Here is a 7,873-nt window from a genome sequence, read left to right on the forward strand (position 1 = left end):
ACGCCAGAGCTGACACCGTCCATACCTTTGCACCTCTGACGCCGTACTTGTGATGCCTCGCCATAACAACACCACCAACCCGGCCAAAACTATTGTCACCAAAAACCGTGGCCGCGTCACCAGCACTGCAACCGCTCGCCATGGCGGTAACCTCGCCCGGGCGGCCTTCCATGTGATCCCGCCCTTGGGAAGTAACTTCATTTCTCAAATGCAAACGGAACAACGTTCGATTCTGATCCAAAAAGGTCAAAAGGGGGAGGGGGACAATGGAATTTGACAAGGCACAGGACGAGACTGTGCAGCCAGAACCCCCAAGCTGCGATCCCGAATCGTCCAGGCCAGACTCACGAATCCACGGGGGTGTCCGGAATGGAAGCGAGTGGGGGGTCGGATGTGCCCAGAACAGCAAACAATAAATGGATGCTTTAGTTCCTATGAGATTCAATTCAAAAAGTATGAGGAAACTTTTGGGGAAAAAAAGGATTGCAGCAAATGATAAATTTGAGGCCGTCAGGGCGAAGTCGCGAGACCAGACTGAGACCGAGCAGGCGAAAAGAGGCCTCGATGAACTGTTGGCCCAAAGCGGTTAGTTTCAGAAAGTCGAGAACGTCAAACAGCTTTTGTTTGGTCTGGCCTGATTGGCCGGAGAGAGTAGCTAAATTTACCTGCTGGGCTCTTCCAGACAGGCAGATCTACCACCTTATTTTAGTTTGTTTTTTTTTTTTCGCTCTAACCTAGTAGATGAGATGTCGATCCTCATCAAGCAGGCGCAAGGACAGAAAGGTCCCAATTGACTTTGGTGATTCTTAGCTACTCTTGTCACGGAGTATTTAATTTATGCCGACCTTAGCTCGTGTCTTCTTGCAGAATTCCTCGGCGGCTGCATGATCTTTGTGAATCGGGTCTCATGCAAGGATTCAAAAATTTTCCAAGAAACGTGGAGGCTCTCGTTTCCAGGTGGATTTAGATCCCTGATGGCATCAGCGCCCTCCCTCTAGTATTGACAGGAATCCGTCAAAAGTTCAGAATCCATTGCATGGCAGTCCGGAATGTTGAATTAAGCTCTCGCCACCTGGACAGTGGGAGTCTTATTGAATATACCTATTCAAGGGTCGGCATTTCAGACCTAACTACTGGTAGAGAGCAAAACCGGTCAAGAAACAATAATACCGTGATGAAAATCTCTTTGGTCAAAGACCCTCCGTGTATCGACTCGTGTGCTCATTTACATGAGAAATCCAGGACAGTAGGGCTTTGATCGACACAAGCGGCATAGCATCCATCCAGCCTTTGACAAACGTATAGCAAGAACCCATGGATCATTAGAGAGCGAAACATGATGCAAGACGAAATACAAAAGGCCATCCATTGCCGGTCATCACACATCAGTAAGTTCATAATCATGACGTCATGACTGTGAGAGTAAATTCTCGTTCAATGTCGAGACTCGTCTCCTGTGGTCGACGGCCACGGCAAGGATGACGTCTGGAAGAGCGGGGATGACGGATCCGTGGCCGGAGGGGTATAATGCCAGAACGAATGATGGCTGCTCGTGAAGCTGCTCGAGGCAGAGCTGGTTGCGGAAGTTGCCGTGGGGGACGAAGATGATGAGGATGAATCCTCTGGCTCATGATCGGCAGCTGAATCGCAAACCACGCGCAGAACAGGCAAGGCTTTGTTCTCATCATCACCCGTCTTCTCCTGGCCCGGGAACGGGGGCGATGTTGAGGGAGGTAATGGTGGCATTGCGCGGTGAGCTTCCGTCTTGACCGACGACCGAACCGCCATCTCGTAGGACTTGACCTTGAACTCCAATTCCCGATGGCGGTCGAGGAGATCCTCATACTCGTGCTTGAGCACGCGAATCTGCTGCTGCAGGTTCTCATTCTCTGCCTGCAGGCCATTCATCTGCTGCTGGAGATGCATATTTCGTAACTGGGTCTGCAGATGTTCGGCCAACTGCGGCGGTGTGGGCTTCTCGGGAGGCAGCAAGTGCTCGATAATCACAAGCATAAAGTCGATCAGGAAGATGGCCGCCTGAACGATATGCTCCTTGGACTGCGGCAGGTTCTTGGCCGGGTTCCACCCGGCACGTTGGAGGAACAGATCATGGACGCGGCTGTCCAGCTCGCGGTGCAGCTGGCTCAGGTTCCTGCGCCGGTTACCCTCGGCGATGCGGTGCTTGTCACGTTGGTCATCGCCGTCGCTGGACATAAAGTCGTTCTTGCGCTTGCGGCCGCACAGCTGCTGCAGTGGAGGTTTGCGGGTGATGTTGCGTGGAGCGACCAGCTCCATAATCTCAGAACGCGTCAATTCGTGCGGCCAGCCAGGAGGAAACCACTGTGTTGTTGTCCTCGTCGTCGTCGACGATGATGACAGGGAGGCATCCCGCAGTGAGGATTCTTCCGAACTGGTTGGCGACGGTGGGGAGAGGCATTGAACTCGTGGCGACCACCGTCCAGTAGACTTGATTGGGAACGAGTCCTGGGAACTAGGGGGACTCGGAGCATGATATGCATTGGATGGCGTGGTGAACGGACCGAATGGCCCGGGCGGAAGAGGCTCACATGGAGGCAGAGGGGGAAGCTTCCGCAATGTTGGGCTGGCAGCGAGTTCCACGTCCTCAGAGCAAGAGTTCACAATTCTGACCAAATCTGTCAGTACTTCGCCTTCCGGAATGGAAGATCAAACTCACGACGAGCAACGACGCACAGCGTCTTTGGTCTGGGAGTCGTCCATCATGGTGAGAGGTACAGAACAGACGTATATGCACAGAAGACAAGGCAAAGGGAAGGACGCATCGACTGGGGTTACAGCACAATGTACAAAGCCAGCCGAGCAAGCATGAGTTCAAACCCCCGTGACAATCGTGGCCCACAGAGAGGGAACTGGCCAGGAGAAAGAACAAAAACATACACGTCCCAGCCTTATTATATGGCTAGCCAGAGCAGCCTACGTTTATCCTTTTTTTTGACCTGTTCCGCAGATCAGATCTATCTAGTGACAGAAGTTCATGCAATACATCCTTTTTCTGCAGGACATGGGCCCCGATCCACAGCCCTAAGACTAAAGAAGAACCCCAGCGAGGCCCTATCTCTTCGCTGGGAGGCATTTAAGCCTCGACAAGGCTTTGCAGCGACCGCCAGCCTCCAACGTCACCGAGAAGAACAGCCCAGAGTCAAGTGAGCTCTGCTTTCTTTCAAGACAACAATTAACCCTTTTAACAACATCCAACAGCCCATCCCATGTGGTTACAAGTATTTCTTCATCATCATCCAGCAATAGTCTCGGAGATAGCCAACTTACGCAGGGGTCCCCCGGATCTGCAAATCTCGCAACCGATCTGATGTAGGTCATTCAAAGCTTCGAGTCTCAATCCCACTCACTAGTTATCTCCCGTCAAATATCGGCAATTTAAACTTTTACGATGCATCATGAAGGATCTTCTTTGCTGAGCGGATACGTTAAGCGAGCGAACGAGAGAACTCTTGGAGATCTTATCCAACCCTTGCATGTACTTGGCAATAGTGGAGGTCGTCAACCTGTCTGCGGTAAGGTTGTGATGATCAATCCAAAGCCGCAAGTAAGAAGTTTGGAGTAACTTTAATTCGAATGATAATAAGACATACATATATGGGGGGGTTCGACAGGCACACGACTTCCAGTTCTATCGCAATGGTCGTCGCGAAGGGGGCGGGGAAGCCTTTGCTCATCTTTGGCCCTTCTCGGTAAAAGTTGCAAGTAAGGGCCCTTCTTTTATATCCATCATCCCAGTCCCGAAGTTCTAGATCCCAGCCAGCAGCTAGCCAGAATCTCTTTCCCCTCCCACGCTACAAGTCAAGCAAGCATATGTTAATCAATCAATTCAATTGGATCGACATCAACCAAAGGTACCAAACACCGGGAACGGAAGCTATTTCCTAGGTCTCCGTCTTTCATGGGGAACTAGGGAACTCGGCACGGGCTACTAAAGTCAGTTAGTACTCTACTCTGTACACTAAGCTAACCTCGCTAAAGTGAAGGAAGCAGAAAAAAAAAAATCTCATATCTCAAAATATGGTCCTGTCTTGACGCAATGACCCTCTCAGTTCTCCTCTTTCCAGGTGGTCTGACCGCATTTACCTTTTTGCACTTACTTTTTCCGAGATTTGCTTTATCTGCTGGCATTAGGGCTGACTTCCCAGGTTACCGACATTCTCCTCTGGGGAAGTTCGGTTCAATGAACTTTAAAATGCGAGGAGAATTTTGAGCTGTCATATCGATTGACTTTGTTGATCGGAGCAAGTCCGCGTCATGGTATATATAGCCGTAACTTTAACTCTAGTGTTGAAGATCGTCCCGGGGAATTGCCTGAGCGCAGGTGCTTTACTCTATCTCTGCTGGCTCGAATCGTAGGGATGAACTTGGAATGATACGGGCTGGACCTAACTAGTACGAGTGTGTTGATGTCTGAGCACTGGAAGCAGATCGCGGCACATGCCCGCGTACTCGAAGAAACTCATAGGAGAAAGGAAACTGACTGACTGACTAGCCGGCTTCTGCCTGCCTGGTTTATCGGCTAGAGGGAACGCCATCATGCTCGTATTTATGTGCATATCCCGCAAGCAGGGAGCCAAGAGGCACCCACAGGTGCCAAAAGTTCATCGTGCAGAAACTCAGATGTGAAAGAGCATCTTTCGAGGATCGACTTAGCAATACATCGATTCAACAGGGTGTCTATTTCATCTTGTCCCTCAGCAATCGAGTCAATTCTGAACCAAACCCAGGCCAATGACGTACTCGAGACGCGTCAATCACGCAGAAACCCAAGGGTCATGGCCAGGCATGCCACTGTTCCTGACACTACGAGTAGACGGTCCTACGTCCAGGTCTCCCACACTGCAGAACGTACGCTTGATGTGCCAATGCAATTGGAATCTACTGCCCAAGCAAACAAGGAGAGAACAACCAAACCAACCGTACAAAACGACGCTCAAACAAAAACCAAAGAAGGATTGATTATTACCATACAACAGTCGCGAAGAGAAATTAACCCGCGATATAACAAACGCAACAAACCGTAATCATCTCCGATCCAGCCCTTTATCGAACCTCGATACCTGCGAGCCGACTAAGGCTTCTTACATCAGCAGCGCAAGTAGACCGCACACCAACGCCGTCAGGCCGGTCGGTGGCACCAGGTTGCTGATAGCAGCATCCTCCGACTCCTCGGAATCGCCATCGCCAGTGCTGGTGCCATCCAGCGACGTGGGGTTGCTCTCATTGGCCTTGCACTCGTACACACCCTGGATGGCATCGTTGTCACGGAGGTCATCGAACTGGCTGCAGTCGAAATCGTTGTTGCTCTGGACGTTGAAACCTCCGCTGACCTGCTCCAGGGCCGGGAAGTCGACGCTAGATTTCCGTCAGTATCAAATGTGTGTGTGCATTTCACCTCGAAAGGGAGGAAACGTACTGCTCAAACTTGCCGACAGCATCAACAGCACCGGTGACCTTCTCCAGGTTGGGGAAGCCCCGGATGTCGGTCAGCTCGCTGTTGTTGGTGATCGACAGACCGCCGTTGATGGTGGTCAGCCGCGGGAAGGAGATGTTGTTGAGATTCCGGTTGTTGTCCAGGCTGAGGTCACCGCACTCGGTCAGGTTCGGCGCCCGAATGGTCTCCTGGTCGACAGCAATGAAAGCCAGCTGGCCGGTCAGAGACTTGAGGGACGGGATCTGGACATCGCTGGTGTTGCGGAAGGTCATGTTCTTGCCCTCGGCCAGGTTGGGCAGGTCAACCTTGAGCTTGGGAGAGTTGGCCGCAATGTTGAACAGACCGGTCGAGTTCTTCAGGTTGTTCACATTGATCTCCTCCAGCGCCTTGTTGGCGGTAATATCGAAGTCACCCACGGTCTTCAGCTCAATGCCGTTGAGGTTGACCAGACCGGTGTTGGTGATGCTAACGCTACCCGCGTCCGTCACGCCCTTGGTGAACTGCAGGCCCTGCAGTTCCGGCAAGGCGGCGAACTTGATCGAGCCGACGGAGGTGAGCTCATCGAAGGCCAGAGAGGTCAGGCGCAGGAGACCCTGCAGCTCGAAGGTGTCACCAATGCTGCGCAGCTGGGGGGCGGAGATGGACGTGACGTTGGCGGCGCCGCGCGCGATCAGGCTACCCTCGATCTTCTGGATCGAGCTGAAAGTGAAATCACCGGCAGCTTCCTCATGGAAACTAATATCGCCCTTAATGGTGCTGCAGCCCCCGAGCTCATCCGCATCTCCCTGGGACTGGATGGTGATGGGCTTATCGGTGCCGTCGCACTCTGGAAACGCCGGTCAGCTGTTTGTTTACCGCGACAGATTCACCGACAAACGCCGACTTACTGGATGCGGCGAGGGCCAGGCCGCTGGCCAGCAAGGCCTGCAAGAGATATTTGGCGTAGGCCATCTCGACGACAACCGACGATGGTCAGAATCTGGTGGAACGCCGCCAAACCGTTAGTTCGAGATGGCAAAGCAAAACAATTCACCGGAGACGACCAAAACAAGCGTGCATGTGGGATTCCACCAAGGTGGCTTTGCTGCTGTGCCCGCATTCCACAGAGAGGGGTGTTTCCACGCCATCCTCTGGATGCCATGCATGCAGCCCGCAGCGCGCCGGGTAACCGGGCATTCCAATTCCAGAGGCAAACGGGAACTTACAGAATGATGCGTGGTGCTAAATGCTGGGGATAGCGGACAATAAGCGGCGCAAATCAGCGCGAAGCGAATGGGATGGGAAGAGGATTTCGATTCAGGGTCGCGAGAAACGAGCGGCGAGGAAAAAAAAGGCTCAATGAATTAACGGAAGCTGCGAACGAGGGAGGAGAAGAAAAAAAAAAAGAGGAAGGAAGCAATCGATTCAACCACACCACCGGTTGTGGCAAGAACGAGTCTGGAGGAAAGAGCGATTGGAGTTGGATTCCAGGGGAAAAGAAGGTCATGCAGGAAAGACCCAAGAAAAGAAAGATCCAGGACTGGCCCGGGACAGGGAATGGAGCGGACAATTAGGGGAAGCAAGAAAAGGAGACGCGCTGCCGGGCCCTGATTGGCCAACAGAGATCTTAACCGTTTTGGTCATCCAAGTCTGAAACAGAGGACGGTTCCGGTTGGTTCGAGGGTTTCGGAAAAACAGTGATTCCGATCCGTCGCTACAGTTGGCCCCCGGCCGAGGAATCTTGTGCTTGATCCTCTGTGACCCTGGCCCACCCGATTATAACGCCGGGTGATTGATGGTCGATGGTGGCGGTTGGTGAGGTGCATGGGCCCGCCGGCAATCGAGATCACACATCTCTGTTGGCAAAACGTGAGACATGTGTGCTCCGTGTTGTCCCTGGCTGCGGGCAGTGACACGGTGACCTGGCTGGACCACGAATGTTGTTGCATGATGGGGTCCTCGCTCCACTTTGGTGTCGAAGCTTGCATCGCTGGGCCGATCCATTGCTGATCCATGGCATACGTCAGCGTACAGAAACGATGGAACACGTTCTTTGCTGGAACAAACATCAGTTACCGGTAGATTTTGCAGTGCGTCCGAAGCCTAACGATCAGCCAGCCTTCTGCGGAAGAGCCGAAGATCCGATCAAACCGGTTGTTGGATGGATGGTTGGTTGGATCATAGCAGCCATAGGGCATCCACTGCATTCCATGGGCCGCGTCAATGTGCCGAGGACAACCAGGCCGATGGGAATGGTGCAGTGGTCGTGAAATCCACGAATCGAGCTCAGAAAAACTGCTGTTGAAATGGCAAAACGTCATTTCAATCTAACTAGACCTAAGCAACATTCCAGTATACAGATGAAGTTAAATCCAAACAGAACATGACATCGTTCATACCATACGAAAAACCATCGCTAGC

At 52.3% G+C, this 7,873-nt stretch overlaps 5 protein-coding genes across 5 annotated transcripts in view; 1 reads left to right on the top strand and 4 right to left on the bottom strand.

Moving 5' to 3' along the window:
* VTN49DRAFT_2957 (uncharacterized protein) overlaps nt 1-201 on the bottom strand; it is a gene marked incomplete at both ends in the record, with an annotated part of 1,794 nt that extends 1,593 nt beyond the window's left edge. The window contains one exon of the mRNA XM_069410739.1: nt 26-201. Coding sequence (XP_069269515.1) covers nt 26-201 — 176 coding nt within the window. The remainder of the gene's footprint in view (nt 1-25) is intronic.
* A 1,233-nt stretch (nt 202-1,434) lies between these two features.
* On the bottom strand, nt 1,435-2,742 carry VTN49DRAFT_2958 (uncharacterized protein; the record flags this gene model as incomplete). The annotated part of the gene is made up of 2 exons (XM_069410740.1): nt 1,435-2,644; nt 2,696-2,742. The coding sequence occupies 2 exons, from the start codon at nt 2,740-2,742 to the stop codon at nt 1,435-1,437; spliced, it is 1,257 nt and encodes a 418-aa protein (XP_069269516.1).
* Nucleotides 2,743-4,814: 2,072 nt separating this feature from the next.
* Nucleotides 4,815-5,063, top strand: VTN49DRAFT_2959 (uncharacterized protein; the record flags this gene model as incomplete). The annotated part of the gene is made up of 1 exon (XM_069410741.1): nt 4,815-5,063. The coding sequence occupies one exon, from the start codon at nt 4,815-4,817 to the stop codon at nt 5,061-5,063; it is 249 nt and encodes an 82-aa protein (XP_069269517.1).
* A 57-nt stretch (nt 5,064-5,120) lies between these two features.
* On the bottom strand, nt 5,121-6,424 carry VTN49DRAFT_2960 (uncharacterized protein; the record flags this gene model as incomplete). Its single annotated transcript, XM_069410743.1, has 3 exons — nt 5,121-5,394; nt 5,456-6,299; nt 6,361-6,424. The coding sequence occupies 3 exons, from the start codon at nt 6,422-6,424 to the stop codon at nt 5,121-5,123; spliced, it is 1,182 nt and encodes a 393-aa protein (XP_069269518.1).
* Nucleotides 6,425-6,445: 21 nt separating this feature from the next.
* On the bottom strand, nt 6,446-7,440 carry VTN49DRAFT_2961 (uncharacterized protein; the record flags this gene model as incomplete). The annotated part of the gene is made up of 3 exons (XM_069410744.1): nt 6,446-6,452; nt 6,679-6,701; nt 7,225-7,440. The coding sequence occupies 3 exons, from the start codon at nt 7,438-7,440 to the stop codon at nt 6,446-6,448; spliced, it is 246 nt and encodes an 81-aa protein (XP_069269519.1).
* Nucleotides 7,441-7,873: the final 433 nt, after the last annotated feature.

The sequence above is a fragment of the Thermomyces lanuginosus genome, assembly GCF_041956635.1.
Source record: "Thermomyces lanuginosus strain ATCC 200065 unplaced genomic scaffold VTN49scaffold_27, whole genome shotgun sequence".
NCBI lineage: Eukaryota > Fungi > Ascomycota > Eurotiomycetes > Eurotiales > Trichocomaceae > Thermomyces > Thermomyces lanuginosus.